This window comes from Diceros bicornis, chromosome 7 (assembly GCF_020826845.1).
Source record: "Diceros bicornis minor isolate mBicDic1 chromosome 7, mDicBic1.mat.cur, whole genome shotgun sequence".
Taxonomy (NCBI): Eukaryota; Metazoa; Chordata; class Mammalia; order Perissodactyla; family Rhinocerotidae; genus Diceros; species Diceros bicornis.
In genome coordinates this window covers 28,103,563-28,126,036 of record NC_080746.1, presented here as the reverse complement: position 1 = coordinate 28,126,036, position 22,474 = coordinate 28,103,563, and the positions used below count along the sequence as shown (strand labels likewise).

Genomic DNA, 22,474 nt, shown 5'->3' with positions numbered 1-22,474 from the left:
AGGCCTCATGACACATTTAGCAAAAGAAACAAATGAAGCTTCACTAACATCAAGATATCAAATATAGAGATTTCAAGTTTTCTAACAGGATAACACCTTGTAGATATAATAAGGGTTTTTCATTTTAAATGTTTTTAAGATTATGACTAAATCCAAAAGCTATTGCTAGATACCGCCCATAAGTGAAACCCCCAGGATATAAAAAGGATCTTACTATCACCGTCATTATAAAATATTATTTATAAAATAAAAGGGGTTTTTATTCCTTTAGTCCAAGAAATACAGGTCATGATTTATTTGTATAGACAATTCAAAATAGCTTCCTCTTGACAAGTTTTTGAGTACTTCTTTTATTCCCTTCTAGGTTTCCAAATTGACTAAAATATAAACCACTGTTTATCTCCCTAGAGTTATCTACTTACTATAGAACAATTCCTCATCTCCAACTTTCCTGTTGGGTTAATGAGAAGTAATTTAGAAACCTGACAAGCTGTTTCCAAAAAAACCTATTTTGGTACAAGTGATATTTTAATGTCCTACAACTGTAGCGCTCTTAACTGTGACTTCAATAAATAAAATATTTATTTGGCATCTAACCATGCTCAAGTACTACGTTTGGGGAAAATAAAGATGAATAAGATACAGTACTTCAAGGAATGTAAACTCTAATGGGAGTGGTTAAGAAAGGTATATGTAAGTACAACATAAGGCAGAATATGGGAAATTGCCATTAGAGAAGTTAAGACAAAGCTCTCCTTGGTTCTGATGGATTTTAATAGATTTTCATACTAGATTTACTCCATTTTATAGTAGAAACAAAATTATGTACTTACTACAGTTACAAGGTGTTTGCCTCACTTTCCTAAATGTAAATGAAGTCCGTATTCCCCTCTTGCTTAAAGTTAAGTCTCCAACATCACTGGTGATAATTCCACTTTTGTGACCCTTGGATGCTTGAATAGTATCAAATTTTCTGGGTGTGATTCTAAAAACAACAGTCAAAATAATTTATTTAACGCTGTATTCATAAAAATATTTCAAGTTGTTTAAAAATATTAAGGGAATAGAACAAATCTAGAAGAATTTATTACAAATATCTGTTGGATTCTCTGAATTGTTAAGCATTGTAGAAAAACAAAGAAATAGAAGTGTCTTTAAGGAAGTTATCTTCAGGATAATTGTATTAAAAGAATGTACAACTAACAAATTATTCAAGGGAGAAAAATGGACTAATAACAAATATTTAATTAATAGCAATTCCAAAAAGGAGAACAACAACAAAAAAACCTAAGGAACAGATGGGGCAAAGAGGAAAGAAATAGACCGCAAATTTAAATCCAATATCATTAATTACGTTAAATGTAAAAGGACTAAAAAATCCCATTAAAGAACAAAGATCATCAGACTGGATAAAATAATAAAATCCAACTATATGTTGATTACAAGAGACATACCTTAAATATAAGCAAGGAGAATAATTGAAAATAAAAAGAAAAAAAGATGTAACACACAAAAACAAGCATTTTGCTTATACCAAGCAAAACCAAAAGAAAAGTGGTATAGCTATACTAATCAGACAAAGCAGACTTTAAGGTAGTAAGTATTACTAGAGAGAAAAATTCGTAAAATTTCATAATGATAACAGGGTCAATCCAACAGAAAGATCTAAAAACTCTATGTATTTGTATGCACCTAACTAATAATGCCACGTCAAAATATATAAAGCAAAAAGTGATAAAAAATCTAACATGAGAAATAAACGAATACATAATTATCACTGGAGTTTCTAATACATCTTTTCCAGTAAGTAAAATCTAGTTGAGCATCAAGGACATCAACATCAGAAAACAAGAGATAATGGGGAAAAAGTGTATGATTAACTCTGAAATTTTGTAATATAGATATAATATGTAAAACAAAGACTGAAAAATAAGAAGGGAGAAGTACAATTGTGGATTATAAAAAAGGGAATCCTTGATAAGATCAAATTTTCAAATGGGAAAAAGGAATCACTTGGTAAGAAAATAGGCCCTTTTTAAAGTTAAATTTACAGAGTGAAATGCACAGATCTTAAGTGTACAGTTCAATGAGTTTTAACAAATGTATACACTCACGTAATCACCACCTCAATCAAGATATAGAACATTTCCATCACCCGAGGAAATTCCCTCATGCCCCCTTACAGTCAATCTTTCCCCTCCTCGAAGCAACCACTGTTCTGATTTCTATCAGTATGGTTTTGCCTATTCTTGAACTTCATATACAATTAACACTATTTTGTATCAGGCTTTATCCATTCAACATAACGATTTTGAGATTTATCCATGTAGTTCACAGGCCTTTTGTCACTGAGTCATATTTCACTGTATGCACATACCATAATTTATTTATTCAAAAATCTCCTGTTGATAGACATTTTGGTGTTCCCAGCTTGGGATCATTACAAATAAGGCTTCTGTGAACACTTTTATACATATCTTTTTTGATATATATTTTTATTACTCTTGGGTAAACACCTAGGAGTGAAATCAGTTGGGTCATAGGGTTAAGAAACTACCAGTTTTCCAAGGTGGTTGCACACAATTTTACACTCCCACCAGCAATACATGAGAGTTATAGGCTGCTTAACATTCTCACCAACACTTGGCATTGTCTGAGTTTTTAATTTTAGCCATTTTGGCAAGTGGTAAGTGGTATGAAATTGTGGTTTTAATTTGCATTTCTCTGATGACTAATGATGTTGTATATATTTTCATGTGCTTATTAGTCATTCATAGATCCCTTTTTTGGTGAAGGATCTGTTCAAATCTTTTGCCTAATCCTTTGTTAGATATACGTATGTACTGTGGATATTTTCTCCCTATGTGTGGCTTGCCTTTTCATTTTCTTAATGGTACCTTTTGATGAGCAGAAGTTTTTAATTCTGATAAAGTTCAGTTGTCTTTTTTTTTTCTTTCATAGTGTGTTCTGAAATCTTTCTTAAAAAACTGCCTACATCAAGGTTGCAAAAATATTCTCTTGTATTTTCTTACAGACATCTTATAGTTTTTGCTTTTACATTTAAATCTATGATCTATCTTATACTAATTTTTATGAATGGTGTGAGGTAGATTAAGGTTCATTTTGTTTCCACAAGGACATCCAATTTTCCATCACCATCTGTTGAAAAATTTCCTTTCCAGATTGAATTGCATTAGTGTCTTTGTCAAAACTCAACTGATCTCATATGTGTGGATATATTCTGCCCCACTGGGCTATTTGTCTATCTGTACACCAATACTACACTTTTTTGATTATGTAGCTTTATAATAAATCTTAAAAATCAAGTAGAATAAATTCTCTAACATTGTTCTCTTGTTTCAAGATTGTTTTGATTATTCTAGATCCTTCATATTTTCTTATAAATTTTAGAATCTGTATATCAATTTCTAAAAAACAGCCTCAAGATTCTGATTGGAATTACACTGAATCCATAGATCAATTTGAGGATAACTGATATCTTAACAATATTAAATTTCTTCCATTATCATGGCATCTCTATCCCTTCATTTATTTTGATCCTTTTTAATTTCTCTTAGCAATGTTTCATGATTTTCAGTGTATATGTGTTGTAAATCTTTTGTTAAATTTATTCCTAAGACTTAAATCTTCTGAGGCTAAGTTTTCTGTTTGATTTAGTCTAGCAAGAGCATCTCTCTGAAGAAGTGGATTTCATATTCACAGGGATGTGCTAAGCCTGAAAGATCTCAGCAAATTATAAAAAAGTATAATTTTATATTTAAGTTGTTGCTATTTCTTTATTAAACACCAGATAAGTTTTTTCTACACATCTAGAAAAGACAAAAAGTCAATCATATAATTAAAATGAATTTGATCCTAAAATGAAAAAATGTAATCTAATTCAATTCTTAATTTTCATTTTGTCATTGTTATATTGTTTCACTCAATCTGTTGTTAGAATTAGAATTCCCAAAAGGCAACAAAAGCAAAAAGAAACAAGTGGGACTACATCAAACTAAAAAGCTTAATGGGGGAAAATATTTGCAAATAATATATCTGATAAGAAGTTAATATCCAAAATACATAAAGAATTCATACAACTCAATAGTCAATTTAAACAATCCAATTAAAAAAATCAGCAGAGGATCTGAGTAGACATTTTTCCAAAGAAGACACAGAGATAGATGGCTAACAGGTACATGAAAAGGTGCTCAACATCACCACCACCAGGGAAATGCAAATCAAAACCACAATGAGACATCACTTCACACCTGTTAGAATGGCTATCATCAAAAAGAAATAACAAGTGTTGGTGAGGATGTGGAGAAATGGGAACACTTGTGCACTATTGGTGGGAAAGTAAATTGGTACAGCCACTATGGAAAATAGCGTGGAGGTTCCTCAAAAAATTAAAAATAGAACTACCTATGATCCAGAAATTCCACTTCTGGGTATTTATCCAAAGGAAACAAAAACACTAACTCAAAAAGATATATGCACCCCATGTTCATTGCTGCATTATTTACAAAAGCCAAGACATGGAAACAACCTAAGTGCCCATCAACGGATGAATGGATAAAGAAAATGTGGTGTGTGTACACACACACCCTACAAACACAATGGAATATAATTCAGCCATAAAAAAGAAAGAAATCCTGTCATTTGCAAAAGCATGGATGGACCCTTAAAGCATTACCCTAAGTGAAAGAAGTCAGACAGAGAAAGATAAATACCGTATGATCTCACTTATATGTGAAATCTAAAAAAAGAAAAAACAAAAAAAAAAGCCTGAACTTACAGATACAGAGAACAGACTGATGGTTGCCAGATGTGGGGAATGGGGGGTTGGGGGGGAGGCAAAACAGGTGAAGGTGGTCAAAAGGTACAAACTTCCAGTTATAAAATAAGTAAGTCCTGGGGATGTAATGTACAACATGGTGACTATAGTTAATAATACCGTATTGTATATTTGAAAGTTGCTAAAAGAGTAAATCTTAAAAGTTCTCATCACAAGAAAAAAAAATTTGTAACTACGTGTGATGATGGTTGTTAACTAGACTTATTGTGATGATCATTTTGCAATATAAACATATATAGAATCATTATGTTGTACACCTGAAACTAATATAATGTTATATGTCAATTATATCTCAATTAAAAAAAAAAGAATCAGAATTCCCAGGCTGATAGCTTTTTAAGCCACATCATAATTAACTAATTAATTCAGAGTATTGAAAAGAAGTATTTTATAGGTCTTGATGCTATTTTAAAAAGCATTTCATTTCATTTTCCAAAAATTAATTTTTGGGGGCCGGCCAGGTGGCGCAAGCAGTTAAGTGTGTGCGCTCCGCTGCGGCGGCCCCGGGTTCGTTGGTTCGGATCCCGGGCGCGCACCGACGCACTGCGGCAAGCCATGCTGTGGCGGCATCCCATATAAAGTGGAGGAAGATGGGCATGGATGTTAGCCCAGTGCCAGTCTTCCTCAGCAAAAAGAGGAAGATTGGCAGATGTTAGCTCAGGGCTGCTCTCCCTCACAAAAAAAAAAAAAATTAATTTTTGAATATTAACCTCGTATGCTACAACTTTGCTGTATTCACTTTTTAGTTCTAGTACTTGTTTTGTAAATTCCCTAGGATTTTCCACATCCACAATCATGTAATCTACAAATAAAGAGCTTTACTTCTCTTCAAATCTGTGTGATATGTATTTCTTTTCTTGACTTATTATACTGGCTAAGACATCCAATATAATATTAAATAGAAGTGATGAGAGCAGATATCCCTGCTTTGTTCAATATCTTAGGAAAAAGCATTCAATATTTCACCATTAAGTAGGAAGTTATCTGTGGTTTTTTCATAGATGCCCTTTATCAGATTGAAAAAGTTTCCTTCTTGTCCTAGTTTGCCAAGTTTTTATCATGAATGGATGCTGAATTCTGTCAAATATATTTTCTGCACCAATCAAGATGATTCTATATTTTTTCTCCTTTGTTCTTTTAATGTGGTGAATTACATTCTCTGGTTTCCAAACATTAAACCATTCTTGCAATTCTGGGACAAATTCCACTCAATCATCATGTATTTCCTTTTTTATATATTGCAGGATTGGGTTGTCTAATATTTTGTCAAGGATTTTTTTCATCTCTGAGAGATACTGGTCTGTAATTTTCTTTTGATGTAACGTCCTTGACATGTTTTGGTGTCAGGGTAATGCCAGCCTCATAAAACAAGTTGCAAGAATGGTTCTTTTCAAAGAGTTTGTGCTAAAGGAAATTAAGCAACCATTGCCTGAATTTATATGATTGTTACTCTGATAGCTGGAAATGATCAAAACTATGGTGTTGAACAAAGTCAAGATATTTTACAACAATGAGTATCTTGAAACTCTTATTAGCAAATGAATTTCTCTCTTGAGAACTAAGTAGTTCTCTATTATGGCTCTTTTAAGTCAGTTACTTCACTTGCCTAGAGTTAAATTTTAGGCAAAGGTCAACCTGTACTTAACTGCTTTTGGCACCAATCTCAGAGTTTTAGGAATAGCTAATCCATATGTTAAGAACAATGAATTCCTTAAACAACTCTGAACATCTTTTTCCCCCCTGCACTCAAATTATAATCTAGCTGAGAAAATATTTAATAAAAAGATAAAAATATTTTTACAGACTTAAATAATAGTTCAATACAATAGAAAAGACATTGCAAGGTGGTAGGAGAGAACACAGTCTTTAGGAGTTAAGATAAAGGAGAAATTATTGCAGGCTACTGTAGTTAGAAAAAGCTTTATGAATTATAAAGGAAGTAAAAGTTTGGTATCTTAAAAATTAAGTGAAAGGAAAGGAAAAGGAAATTTACTGCATTAAGAGTTGGCAAAAGTGCAAAGGCTAGAAAGCACAATATAAATTCAGAGGAAAGGGAGCAAACCAGTTTAACTATAACATTACAGTTAAGAACACAGATCCTGAAGCCACACTGCCTGGCTTCTGATCTTGGCTTTGCCACTTAATGGTTTTGTGACTTTGAACAAATTATATAACCTCTTTATGCTCCAATTTCCTTTAAAAATGGGGACAAAACCATAGAACAAACTTTCCACTGTGACTGTGTGAGTTAAATGAGTTAATATATGTAAAGCTTTTAGAACAATGCCTGGCACAAAGAAAATGCTCCAAAAATAATTTAAAAGGAGAATTCACATAAACTCATGAACTAATGCCTCCCAAGGCCAGTCAAATAACAAAAAAGAGTGAAGCAGGTGGATTTGTTTAGAAACATATTGTTTGCCACTAAACAAATAGGAATAAACTTCATGTCCAAAAAACAAAGTGTTCTCTTTCTTTTTTCTTAAAACACACATACTCACTCATTCTAGCTTTCCATTTCCTACTTTTAATACAAACATGAGTTGAAGAAATATTTAATTTTAACTCTGTTATAAGATAAAAACAATAGTGCAAGCACCGTGATAAATGACAACTGATACTGAGCCTTAGTTCAGGGAGTTACAGAAAGTGGCAGGAACTGTAGAGAACTTGAAAATGAAGACTTCTTCTAAGGAAGACCATTGATAGTCTCAGCCACTGCTGCCAAGTGATACCGTGCCCAATGTTGTCAGATCTTCTCAATTTTCAAAGGAAACTGAAAATTGAGATTTTTATGTGAAACCTGTTGATTTTTATATGTAGGCAATTAAAAAAAAATTCTACCATATGGACCACTACTGCCCCAGCCAAATAGCTTGACTGCTGTATTTGACCCATGTGCTGCTAGTTGGCCACCTTTGATTTAGGGCATGGTGGCCAGAATAGTGAACTTGAACTAGATCAAATTAAAAGTATTTCAAATTAATATTATAAGGCCATGTTAATCAACTTTCTTCAATTCAGATCCCTTAACAGTGTTTTTTAAATTTAGCAGAGATATCAAAATATTTTTTATCAAGGTTTATTTCCTATAGTTTACATATATTTTTAAGCATATTAAATGTACTTTTTCAATCTCTTCTCCCTTCCACCCAGGGATTCTGATGAATATCTCAATATTTGGTATGCCATTTGTTTGGTCAGTCTCTCTCAGTTTCTGTCTCTATCTGTGCCCCCTTTTCTCTCTCTTCCTAATACACACACACAAAATCACATTATAGGCAACAGCTATCAACGGAAACCTTTAAAAATAATACTGAAGTTTTCTTCCCTGAAATTTTTGTAGAGAATTTTGATTCTAGAGAAAGGTTTAAAAATAAATATTACCTGCAATTCAATCTTCCAGAGATACTACTCTTAATATTTAACAGCACAATATGCTTTGAACAACAGAATAATGTGATCAAAAATGTTTAGGAGAATTAATCTGTACCATTACCCAGAACAGATTAAAATATTTTCATAACATATGCCTATGAAAAGTAATTTTTATTTTGTATTTGCTGTAATAGCATTACTCTTAAGTCTAAATGTCATGGATAGTAAAAATGCTTCTTAAAAAAGAAAATATGAATATTCTCAAAATTCCAGAAATACTTGAAACCATTGGATCACATTATCACTTTCATGTACTGTAAGTAAAAATATTCAAAATGGCCATAAAAAAAAAATCAGGTAAATTTAAGCCTCAGTGCACAAAATCAGGCCATCTGTTTTTATGGCGCACATTTAGGACAGGTTACAAATTCATTTACACGTTCATTTCCTTGAATTCTTATAAAAATCTGTCAGCTAAAATCTCTAAGCAGGACAGTATTAATAAGTACAGAACTCAGCAATATTTCGAGTGAAAATATATGCAAATTTTAGCAGTGTGATGTTCCCTCCTCAAAAGGAGGAATGAATGATGAATTCCCACCAAAAGTGCATAATCCATTTCCTTCAGATTAGATTCAATCAAACAAACTCAAACTGAAGGACATTCTATAAAACAATTGGCCTCCTTAAAAGTGTCAATGTCATGAAAGATAAAGAAAAGTTGAGAAATTGATTCAAATTAAAGAAGACTAAAGAGAACTGACTATTAAATGTAATGCAGGATCACGGACCAAATTCTAGATCAGAGGGAAAACTTACCATGAAGTCCTGACAAAGATTCTCTCCTTCACCAAACTTTACTCAGGCTCCTCTGAGCCCGACTAGGCCCGAGCCTTGGGCATGCCCTCCAAGAGCTCAATTTTAGCAAGAATCCTGCGAAGTCAGTTTAGCCAGAATCCCCTACCTTCGGTATCCGATTATCCTTGATATCTGACCAAATTCCTCATCCACCACTATCCCCCAGGTGATATCTGATCACCCTGGCCTGCTTTCAACAAGAATCCTGTAGTCGGTTTAGCCAGATCTCCCCCTTACCACTGATGTTTCCTCTTAGTAATTTTCTATCCACCAACACTGCCCCACCCCTAATCCCAGGCTCCGTGGCTATAAATCCCCACTTTTCCTTGCTGTATTTGAAATTAAGCTCAGCTCAAAACTGTGGTCTCTTTTCCTCTATTGCAATAGTTCCTGAGTACAATCTGTCTTTGCTGCTTTAACTAGTCAGGCCCTGGCTTTTCTTTGACAGTACTATGCAGCACAACTAGCAAAATTTGTACCTGGATTGTATAAGAGAATGATCAGAGTATTTTTTCAATGTTGAATTTCCTGAATTTGAGGATTGCACTGCAGTTTCATAGAACAGGGATTGGCAAACTTTTTCTGTAACAGGGCCAGATAGTAAATATTTTAAGCATATAGGGCCACATATAGTCTCTGTCACATATTTTTTGTTGTTTTTGTTTTTATTCTTCACAACCCTTTAAAACTGTGAAACCATTTTTAGCTCAAGAACTGTATAAAAATACGCTAAAGGCTGAATTTAGCCACAAGCCATAGTTTGCCAACTCCTGATACAGAGAATGTCCTTGCTCTTAGGAAATATGCAATGAAGCATGTAAAGGTAAAGAGAATAGGTTGTCTGCAACTTACTCTTAAATAACTCAGCAAAAATAATAATGATAACACGTGAGAAAGAAATAAACACATGGTAAAATGTTCACAATTAGTAAATCGAAGTGAAAGGAGACGGGAGTTCACTGTACTATGCTTGCAATTTTTCTTTAAATTTAAATTTTTTTCAAAATAAAAGGTTAATTAAAAAAAAAAAAAAAAAGACATAGATGTTCCTGAGGATTTAAACCCAGAAGCCTCAAGTGCAGGCATGGGGCATGGTTCTGGTGGCTCAGGCAGAAAAGAATGAGAACTCTCACAAAGCAAAAGGTATCCTGTTATCAAGGTCACCTCAATACATACCCATGAGTCCAAAGGTATCTAGATTCTCCTGTCATCAGGAGCAAACTCCGACGAGGCAACATAACTGGCACTGTGACACCATCCGGGTGCTTAAAATCCATGACAATCTTGAAGTGAAGATAAAAGCATAAAGATCAATCCAAAATGTCATGTAGTCCAAGGAAAAGAATGATTCATTGATTATGGCTATCTTTCTAGGCTAATAAAGATTAAAACATGATAATGCTTATAGAACAGCACAGCACAGTGGTTCCCAAAATTTAGTGCACAAAAGAATCAACTGAATGACTAAAAACATACTTCGTCCATAGAGAGACTCAACAGGTCTAGAGTGAGCCCCAGGAATCTGCATTTCTAATAATCACTCCAGGAAATTATGATGCAGGTGGTCTGAGGATCATATATACTATGCAAAACACTAGGGTAGTGGTCAAATGCAAGGACTTGGGAGCTGAAACATTCACGTCTTGGCTCTTGTATTTACTAGCCATATGATCCAGGACAAGCCATTTAACCTCTCTGTGCCTTAGCTTCCTCAACTCTTACAGGATTGTCACATGAATTAAATATAGAATGGATATAAATCACAGGATCCGGCACATAGTAAATACAAAAGATGGTAGCTATTATTATTCATAACATATTAATAATTAATTAATAATCCAAGAAGAAATAACTATTAGATACAGATTTTTATAGAATCCATTTTGCCTTTAAAGTCATGCAACATTTTGGATATTAGAGACTGAGATATATGAGATAATCAAAGAACACAGGAACATTTTCAGCAACTCTTCTTAAGTTGTGCTCAAATATTATTATGAATAGCAACCTATAAAGATAGAACACCAAGAAAATATTTTTGTCCTCAGGAACCCAAATACCAAAGACTTCACTCTATAGCAGTAGCTGACAAATGTGAATTTAAAAGACATGTCACAGGGCTGACATTTTTTTAAGTGAACAAATCAATCCATTTGAAAAATAAATGACAACCAATTGTCAGTGGGATAAACAGAATTTAGCATAGTACCTTCATTAAAGGTAAACTTAGCAGAGCACCTGGCACAAAGCAAGCATTCAGTAACTGTTAGCTACTACTACTATTAATAATATTGGATCAAATTAGATAATGCACATGGAACTTCTTTGTAAACTATAAAGAATTATACAGATCTAAGCTGCTTTTTTTCCTTTTCTCATCTGCTCTTCCAATCTCAGTATGGAAAACAAAGTAAGATGATAGAATTTAATTTTCCAGCAATTATCTGTTCCAAATGATCCACATAATTTCAAACAGTCACACTCCAAAAGCATTCTATTTATAAACACTGTAGATGAATTCTGAAGTTTTGGGGGTGAAGTGTACTGATACCTGTGATTTCTCTGAAATATATAAATAAAAGAAGATGGATTGATAGAGGATGGATAGAAGGATAGATATTTGATAAAGCAAATACATTAAAATGTTAACTGTAGAATCTAGGTGGTGGATATATAGGTATTTACTGAACAATTTTTTCAACTTTTCTGTATGAAATTTTTCATAATAAAATGTTAGGGAAAGGGGAAAAAACCCACTGTGGCCCATTTTTAAATCAATATATATAGGTTTCAATTTTCTGAGTAGACACTAAGGTCCACATATAGGAAATAAAATAATTAATAAATATGCTCATTATTAGAGACAATCATTTGTGGTTTAAAAGAATGAAAACTGTCTGGATGAAAACTATTGATGGGAAAATATTCTGAGAGACTAGATTTCAATTCATTCATTAGACAAATATTTATTAATCATTGTGTGAGGCAGCAAAGGTTGCAATGGTGAATAAGAGACATGTTCTCTGCCCACCTAGAGGTTACAATTTCTAACTAATCAATATTCAACATGTTTTCAAATACACAATACATATATTATTGTGAAATTCAAACATTCCCTCCTATCAACAGAGAGTAATGATCTTAAAATAGGGAAATCTCAGTTTAAACAAATGATTAGAACTGACAAGGGAAGTATGAACATGACGCTAATTAATTTGGAAACACTTGTCCTGAAATATACAAGCCAAGTTTCAAGGAAAAAAATGCACTACCAAATAAGCCAAATGTAATAGGAATTATGTTAGAAAATGTACAGAATACTTAATGATTATTATTGATGATCATTATTGATTTGCTAGAGAGGCTCACACAACTCAGGAAAAGTTTATTTACTGTTTATCAGTTTATTATAAAAGGATATGATAAAGGATACAGATGAACATCCAGATGGAAGAGACACGTTAAGGCAAGGTATGTGGGAAGAGGCACGAGTTTCCATGCCCTGTCCAGGCATGCCCCTCTCCCAGCACCTCCAGGTGTTCACCAACCTGGAAGCTCTCCAAACCTCATACTATTGGGATTTTTACGGAGGCTTCACCACATAGACATGATCAATTATGAATTCCATTTCCAGCCCCTCTCCCAGTCTCTGGAGAATGGGGACGTGGGGCTGAAAATTCCAAGCTTCTAATCATTGCTCAGTCTTACTGGTGACCAGCCCCCATCTGGGAGCTCATCAAGAGTCATCTCATTAGAACAAAAGACACTGCTATCACTCAGGAAATTCTAAGGGATTTAGGAACTGTGTGTCAGGAACCAGGGTGAAAGACCAAATATTAGAACAAAAGATGCTCTTATCAGTTAGGAAATTACAAGGGTTTTAGGAGTTCTGTGCCAGGAACCAGGGGCAGAAACCAATATATATATTTTCTATTATCTCACAGGTAAATAATGTGAGAGTATAGTTCTTTTCAATTTAAGGAAATAATTTCTATTTATAAAATTAAATGTACATTCTCTATGAAAATTAAATTTTTCTTAAAACATTCCATCATAAAAATAAAGTATTATCAATATCATCTTATTTAAAGTACCTGTATCTTAACTAAATAATGCTCATTAAAAGATGAAAAAAAGATTTTTAAAAAAATTCACTAAGGATTCATAATCAGTAACGCTCCCCTAAAATTGCTGAATCATTCTGCCATGTGACAGCCTTGTCCCACAGGAGCTTTTTCCTATTATTCTTTTTGGTTTTACCTATTTTCTTTATTTGCTGAGATGGCAGAGTCAATAAAGATCAAGTTCCCAGCAAGCTCATGGGGCATGACTGAGGATAATGTTCAGTTCAAAGCAAACAAACAAAAAACCCTAGACATTCTGATCTTATAAAACCTTTACACAGTCAAAATACAATAGAGTGAAAACCCCAGACACAGTTATCACTCTATCACTTAAGTCAAGATAAGATTCAGGACAGAAATGTACATGAAGAAATAAACAGTTCTCCACGTTGGCTAAACAGGAAAATGAAGAGTATATTGCTACTGGGAACACTTCTGAGAAAGAAGACAAACTTAATCCCGATTCTTATTGGTTAGAAATAGGCTGAGCTCATTAACCTTTTGAAACCCTGAAGGGTATATTGACAAGAGACAATATGATGTGAAGAATGATGTGTGATTCATAGAGAATGATGAAAGCTAAGAGGATAGACGTTACTATCTTTAACTCGAGAAAATATTCCATAGCTGAGAATTTAGCAGAATAGAGAGAAATCCATCTGTTTCCCATAGCCTGCCAAATATAAATCTTCTGTAGTTGCACTAACGTTTTCACTGGACCCAAATGAAGTAAGAGTTTACTTTTTATTTTAAATAGAAAACAACTGATTCTACATACCTCATCATGGCCATGTCTACCATGTTTGGACAAGTGGGAAAGGAGAGAAGGAAAAAGGGAGACAGACTCAATTGCAAGGACACAAGATTGAAACTACAAACTATTTACAAAGAAATACAGCTATGTCAAAAATGTATGTTTACATACTTTCCTTGGATTTACAAATATAGAATCCCACCACAGCGTGAGAGAATTAGTCTATTGTGGAGGAGAAGAGGAACTCTGAACATTTTTAATAAAACAAATAGAGTTTTCTGTCTCTCTGCAAAAGATGATACACCCAAAAGTATCCTGAGGCCCTGGATTCCTCCTCATAAGGAAAAACTCACTTACTGTAGTACCTACCACAGGCCTAGCATAGAATAGGTAGTTGCTACACAATGAGATACCACCTCACACCTGTTAGAATGGCTATTATCAAAAAGACAAGAAATAACAAGTCTTAGCAAGGATGTGGAGAAAAGGGATCCCTTGTGCACTGTTGGTGGGAATGTAAATTTGTGCAGCCACTATAGAAAACAGTATGGAGGTTACTCAAAATTTAAAAACAGAATTACTATATAATCCAGCAATTCCACTTCTGGGTATTTATCCAAAGGAAATGAAAATAGTAACTCAGAAAGATATCTGCACCCCCAGGTACAGCATTATTATAATAGCCAAGACATGGAAGCAACCTAAGTGTCTATCGATGGATAAAAGCATAAAGAAAATGTGATATGGATAGATAGATAGATAGTTAGATAGATACACACAATGGAATATTATTCAGGCATAAAAAGGACATCCTGCCATTTGTGACAACATGGATGGACCTTGAGGGCATTATGCTAAGTAAATAAGTCAGACAGAAAAAGACAAATATCATATGATCTCACTTATATGTAGAATCTCAAAAAAAAAAAAAAAAACTGAACTCATAAATACAGAGAAGAGATTGGCGGTTGCCAAAGGTGGGGGGTGAAGGGTGGGCAAAATGGGTGAAGGTGGTCAGTAGATACAAACTTCCAGTCATAAAACAAACCCTAGTGATGTAAGGTATAGCATGGTAACTATAGGTAATAATACTGTATTATATATATAAAAATTGCTAAGAGAGATCTTAAAAGTTCTCATCACAAATAAAAAAAAATTTGTAACTATGTGTGGTGATGGATATTAACTAGACTTACTGTGATGATCATTTTGAAATACATACATATATCAAATCATTATGTTGTATACCTGAAACTAATATGTTTTATGACAATTATATCTCAATAAAAATTGTTTAAAAAACAACTACAAGATATACACCAAAAAAAAAAAAAAAAACAATAGGTGGTTGCTCGTGGTGATGATCATGGTAATGGTAGTGTTGGTGGTAGGAATGAAAGCGACAGTAGCTACTATCATTATTATTAAATGCTTATCAACTGCTTATGACAATTAAAATTCAAGAATTATATGCCAACTTCAACTTATGACAGAAAGCACAGAAATGAAGTGATTTCTCCATGGTCCATTAAAAGTTACAAATAGGAATGATCTAGAACCCAAGTCTCCTGACTTGTCCAATGCTGAATCCAGTCTCAGCGCAAACACCTAAGGACTTGGAAGCAAGACACACAGACTTTAACGTTTTCAGTTTCTAGCACTGCATTGGATTATTTAATTAAATGATGATTAGAACTGCCATTGAGGCCTATATTACTTCATTTCTATTTATTCTTTATCTGAAAGCTTAATCTGAAATCTTGCTGCCTTTGGAGTTCATACTATATAGATATAGCATTTCAGCATTTTCTAACTCAATGGTTCAAAATCCTAGCTAAATATCACAATTGCCTGTGAGCTTTCTATAAATACAGAAAACCAGCCTGAATCTCAGACATTCTGAATCAGAATAAACCACAGTATCTGCTCTGGAAGAAGACAGTCTGCCAAGGAGAATAGAAACTAACCACAGGGACCTCAAATATTCAAATATCAAATACAGGCTATAAAACAAAGATGCTTATCATGTTCAAAGATATAAACGCTAAGCTTGAAAATTTCAGCAGAGAAATGGAAATAATAAAAAAAAAAAAAAGGACATTGTAAATTTGAAGAAAAACCAAACAGATATTCTAAAACAGAAAAATACTATGACTGAAATTAGGCCACTGATGAATGAGTTTAACAGCAAATCAGACATGGCCGAAGAAAGAATTAGTGACAGATGAAACTATCTAGAGTAAAGCATGGAGAGACAAAAGACAGAAAACAACGAAGACAGAGTAAGTGAAATAAAGTACATGGAGAAAAGGTAGATGAAGAGAGAGAATGGGACACCAGCCAAAATCTACAGAGATAATAGCTGAGAGTTTTCCAAAATTGATGGAAAAAACCAATTCATAGATTCAAGAAACCCAATGAATCCCAAGCAGAATAAACAAACCCACCAAAATAAACAGAATAATCAGGCACATCAAATAAAACTACAGAAAGTGAAAGATAAAGAAAAAAATCTTAAAAGAAGCCAGAGAAATAAACAAACGTCACCTTCAAAGGTAACAAGAGCAATAATGTAAGCCAGAAGAGGGTAAATGAAATCTCTAGTGCGCTGAAAGAAAATAATTGCCACTCTCGAATTCTATACCTAGTGAAAATATCCTTGAAGGATGATGGTGAAATAAAGACACTTGCAGACCAAAAGTAAAACAGAGTTAGCCAACTGCAGACCTGGACTAAAGGAAATTTAAAGGTTGTACATTACACAAAAGATAAATGATTCCAGATGGAATGTGCGAGATACAAGAATGAAGAGCAAAGAAAACAGTAAATAAATCTAAATGAACACTGACTGTATAAATCAAAGAAATATCTAAAAAATTTAAGAGAATTCAAATACACAATAATAACAGCATATAATTTAGAAGGGTGTAATGGAGTTTAAGTGTTCTAAAGTTATTATATTGTCCAGCAAGAAAGTAAAGATAACAATTAAGCTAGACTTTGAATGAGTCTCAAATAATTACGTTGAGTCAAAGAAGCCGCACAACAAATGTACTGTATGATTCCTGTATAAAAAACTCTAGAAAATACTAAGTAATCTAAGGGCTTGAGGAACAGGGGAGATGATGAAACTTTTGGGGATGATGGATATGTTCCTTATCTTCAGTGTGGTCAAGTTTTAATGAGTACATATTTAAATATGTGTGGTTTACTGTTTGACAATTGCACCTCTATAAACCTGTTTTTAAAAAATACATTGTGGGATTCAGTTAATACTGTTTAGTACTTGAGAGCAAAATTCATAATCTTAAAAATACATGTCCAGAATATTTCCCAGGCTCTAAATTGATCAATTGGCAGACAATTAATCAGAGCAGGAAACCCAGGAAGAGCAAAAAAATTTTTTTTCTATGGGAGAATAGCAGTGGGTGGTAAATGGTTGAAGACAAAGATAATGAATTTTGATTTAGAAAAGAGAAAATGTCTTTTACAGAGTTGGATATTTGGGTTGAAAATCTGAGGGGGAAAAAAATTAAGCCTGAAAATATTTTTGTATCATCCACATTGGCTGGGACAATGCTGGTCACATAAATAAAAGCTCTTTTAACAGACATCCGTTTCACCAACCAATATGCTTCACTTCTTCTGTGAAGCACACTCATGCCCTGAGTGTCTATGGAAAATAGGCAGCTCTCCAACATGTTCATGCACTTCTGTTCTCAGCAGTTCAGCTATATGCTTAACAAGTCAGTTGTGTGCATTCCCAAACCTCTTTGTGCTGGTTACATTTGTTATTGCAATTATTTAATCTAATTAAATATTTACATAAACCAGTGAAAATAGAATAAGATAGGTTTTCTTCCATATAAACTAATTTGAATATTGTTGAAAGACTCAATGAAAGTGAACAAAATTATAAATTGTTACAACAGATACGAAAAGTCAATAATAAAACCTTGGAAAAAAACATCAAAACATAAAATCCTACACTCAGATGGTTTCATAGGCGTCTTTAAGCTTTTGCTTCATTTTAAAGAAATGGAAACTGGAAGGCAGACTGTGGACCCTCAAGAAAAGAAAGACCCTACATCAAAATATTGGTGAATGAATTTATATGTAAATTAAAATATTTGCAATACATATGTATCTTTTATTATTATTATTCCCCAATTTAAGTGACTTTTCAATTAGCAAACTACTGGTTCCAACTACATCTCCTAAACAGGCTTCTACTGTAGTTTTCTGCATTCAGGTGGTAAGTTTTATTCTAGTTCTACAATATAACTGGAGTGATACAATGCTGCTATTTTGCTACAAAGTAAATGCACAAATTCTAACTGAAAAGTAGAATAATCAGTAGCCTGAAGGCTCCAAATACAGCAAAATGTTCTATTTTATGACGCCACACTGTGAAGCAGACTCTGTTAGCAAATTGCTTGCTGAAACAGGTATATCTCTTTGCCATTATCCTTATCACAGGATCAGGAATAAAGGAGATTTTACTCCATTTAAAGGAGATAAAGAGTACACTTTAAGAACTGTCAGCAGAATCCCATTTGCCCAATTTACACAAAAGGGAATTTTGCCTTCCAAGAGATCTTGAAAGATAAGAAAATTATGCAGAAAGAGAAGAGCCTCAGAACATAAGTTTGTAGGGAAAATGCTTAAAAGTGAAAAAAGAACTCAATGTACAACAACGAACATGATCAAATAAGGTAGAGCATTTATTTCTGGCCCACAAACCAGCAGAATCTACTTGGCCATAGAAGTTTTCAATATTAGAGACATGTTGGATAAAAAGAAAAATGAAGATTTGGCCTAATGCCATGTTGATTGTACTATGATGCAACCAAATATCCCATGTGAGAGTTATGCTCTCTTTCTGCAACTACATCAATATATACAGCCATATCGAAGTAACCATGGCTATGAATACAAACACACACACACACACACACACACACACACACAAATGCAGAAATACACACCCACTAGGATGGCATATTACTATCCTTTTAATGCTAAGGGCACTACTGAAACTATGGAAAATATCACAAATGTGCTACAAAGGATGAGAGAAGGGAGAAAGGAGCTACTCAGTACAAACAATCCATTTGACAGAACTTCAGAAAATGTAAATATTGCAAGAATATTCTTATCTGAGAAGATAAGAATCAAGTCTGAGGCCTGAAATCAAGACAAAATGGGAAGAATAAATTGTCTGGCTTCTGAGGCTGTAAATATTGCTTATATATGCAAATTTGAGGGCTGAATTTGAGGTTGGAGATGAGGTCAATATGCCCAGGGTCCAGACTGTATTTGCTGTTTTAAGCTTTATAAAGAAAGTATCTTTGGTATTTTTTCCCAGTTTGTGCTGAAGATCAGAAAATGATGAAACATTTGTCCGTTAAAGCAATAAACTCCTAAAAGAGAAGTACCCTGTGAGTCATTCCTGATAAATGAGAATTGAACATCTCTGGGGCAAACTATACAGAGACCAGGTTGAAAAAAACCCAAGGAAGCTACAAAACCACTCAGCTGGCAATAGAGCAATCGGGAGTTCAAGACATTTCACAAAAAATTTTTATTCAATACTCTATTTCAGGAGATCAAGCTGGACTCAGTAACTATTTGCTGAAAGCATGACCCTGGAGAGAGAACAGGTAATATAATGAAAGATGTAGCCCTCTAGTAGGCATTCAATAGATGCCTGTTGAATGTCAATGGTTACTTCATTAACCAAATACCCAATTACCCAGACCACTCAGTTGTAAAAGTCATCATAATAAGAAGTATTTACTGATGAACCAACTTCTTATAAAATTAGTACTTGCCCCAATATTTCTCTGTTCAATACCAGAGTTGTCAGTCTTTCAGTAAATCATGATCCTATAAATATTAGCCAATGCAATGCAAATACAAAACAAATCGAAATCACAATTCTGACAAAAGACAGAAGACTTTCAGAAGTTGATGAAATAAATGTCGCAGAACCACTTAAATCACATGCAAAGCCATTTAACATTTGGAGCTCTGGCAAAGTCAGGAAGTGCACAACTGAAGAAGAGAAAATAAAACAATAATGATATACAATACGTGCTTCAAAATGAAATAATTTGGATATCAAAGAATTAAGAGAGATTCTTGGAAAAACTGACAAAGACTTCATTAATTTTTTTTGGCAAAAAATGGCTCTTTATAATCAAGCTATAAAAAAAGCTAACTAAGGGAATTTTTAACACACTATCATATTTTTATCAGAAAAATAATACCAAAACAAAGCTCATATGACTCATTCTTTGCTCTAAAAATTAGTGTATAGTTGAAATATAATCTAAATGTGTTAAATAAAAAAATTTTTTAAACTGTCTTCATAATTTTTAGTTTCATTTTTCCAAGTAAATCTTAATCAAAAAATTGTTTATCTTATTTACAATAAAAGTTTGGTTCTGGCTTTCTGTAGATGCACATTAAATGGTCACTTTCATCCTTAGCTGACCAAGTCTTACGGTACTTGCTGAACTGATTATTTGTCCAACAACACTACTAGTTCATTATCACAAGGAGGTTTACGTCAAGGATATATCTCAAAACACGCATGGCCAACAAAGGCAGACTGGATTTTACAGCAGGACAAACCTATCAGAGAAGGAGTACTTACAGGCAAAAGCCTACTTGACTCCACAGGGTGTAGCTTATTCTCACATGTCCTGATGCATCCTACTCCTTGTTGGATATTTCCCTAAGCTAGTCCTTAGGTAAGGGAGCAGGGAGCATTTGAGACGGAAAGAACTTGGTTCCTTGATGAAATCTCTGAGCTAAGCAAACAAATTAAAACTTTCGGAATTAGCCTTCCTTAAAACATCTTGTTATACGAGATATTAACTTGTTTTTGTTGTATAATCATTTTTAATTGGGTTTTCTGCTGTTATTTGCAGCTAAAAGCATCCTAACATATACACATCACATAACATATATACGTATATCTGTAACAATTTTGGAGGCACAAAAACATTTTAGAAGATTACAATCTAATTGTAAAGGCAAAACTAATATATTTTAAAAAATAAAGACAATTTTGGCTCACTATGACATGTACAGTATCTTTTAGAAGAACTGTAAGAGTTTTAAGAAGAATATGAAGTAGTCATAAAGATAAGGCATTTAAGTAAGATTTATATACCAGTTAAGAATACCTCATGGGAACACCTTGTGTTGCAGCATTTAAGAGTTAAGAGATCTTAGAAATTTTTTGGAAAAGAGAAGTAAAAAGTTAAAGTATAACCTCAAGATTTTAGCCAAAGAGAAACAAACAAAACAAAACAAACACTAAAAAAAAAAAAACAATGATGCCACTAACAAATTATTACAATGAAATGGAAGCTGGAGTAAACACTACAGTGAATTTCTTAAAACAATTAAGGATGTTAATGATGAGACGATAAAGAAAAAGAGACATAAGTATGGGACCCAGATTCTAGGTCTAGGAGAGAATTTAAGTAATTACATAGCATCAAAAACAAACAGGGGGCCGGCCCCAGGGCCTAGTGGGTAAGTTTGGCATGCTCTGCTTCAGCAGACTGGGTTTGGTTCCCGGGTACAGACCTACACCACTCAACAACTGCCATGCTGTGGCAGCTACCCACATACAAAATAGAGGAAGACTGACACAGATGTTAGCTCAGGGCAAATCTTCCTGAGGACAAAAAAAAACCATAACAGCACTGAGTGCTACAGTGGGTAAATGCAAGAAGAAAAGAAGAAAGCCATCTTTCTGGTTACCACTTGAAATCCTATTTCGAGGCAATGGAAACATGAGATTCCCTTTGTTACAGGAGTGAAGCCTTCAAGTAAGGAGCCCAAGAGGCAGCATATCTTAATAAGCCTTTACATGTATGGATTGCACTGAGTTTGAAAAACGTTTTCACATTCATTAACTCATTTTATTCCCATCACAATCCTTCAGCCAGGCAAGAGGTATTATTAATCCTATTTTACAGATGAAATAAAGGGCCCCAAATATAGCAGATTGTTTTAAATAGCATGATAAACTTAAATGTTTAGTAAATATTTTTTTTCAAAATTACAAAGATTCACTTCCCCTCAAAAGCTATCTTTTACAAGAAAATCTACTGTTCTTGTCATAACCTATAACATGTATGTGTTCCCACTATTAAAAAGACGGCTTTAATCACAAACTCCATCATTCAAACTGGCAGCTAAACATTATATGCCCCCAAAGACACCAAATGGAGATAACGGTTACAGCAGATTTTCAGTGCAACTAAAGGGCAAGTTTTCCCTTCTTTACTACTTTTAATTGAAAACTACATAATGACCTTGTAGGGTGTTGGAGGAACACTTAGTCCCCATTCCTCATATTTCCCCAGGAGGGGAGGGAGTTTCCATGGGAGTGAAAGTATAGGAAGAACACATGTCCACTCCTTCACTTCCAGCTCCCCAGGAGAGAAGGCAAGCCTTAACTGATTGGTTAGCCTGAAG

At 33.8% G+C, this 22,474-nt stretch overlaps 1 protein-coding gene across 4 annotated transcripts in view; it reads right to left on the bottom strand.

Moving 5' to 3' along the window:
• Nucleotides 1-22,474, bottom strand: part of ALKBH8 (alkB homolog 8, tRNA methyltransferase) — a 71,789-nt gene that overhangs the window by 30,024 nt on the left and 19,291 nt on the right. For all 4 annotated transcript variants that reach the window (XM_058545296.1, XM_058545298.1, XM_058545299.1 and 1 more), the window contains exons 8-9: nt 10,271-10,377; nt 834-985 (exon numbers count right to left, since the gene is read on the bottom strand). In XM_058545296.1, coding sequence (XP_058401279.1) covers nt 834-985; nt 10,271-10,377 — 259 coding nt within the window. The remainder of the gene's footprint in view (nt 1-833; nt 986-10,270; nt 10,378-22,474) is intronic.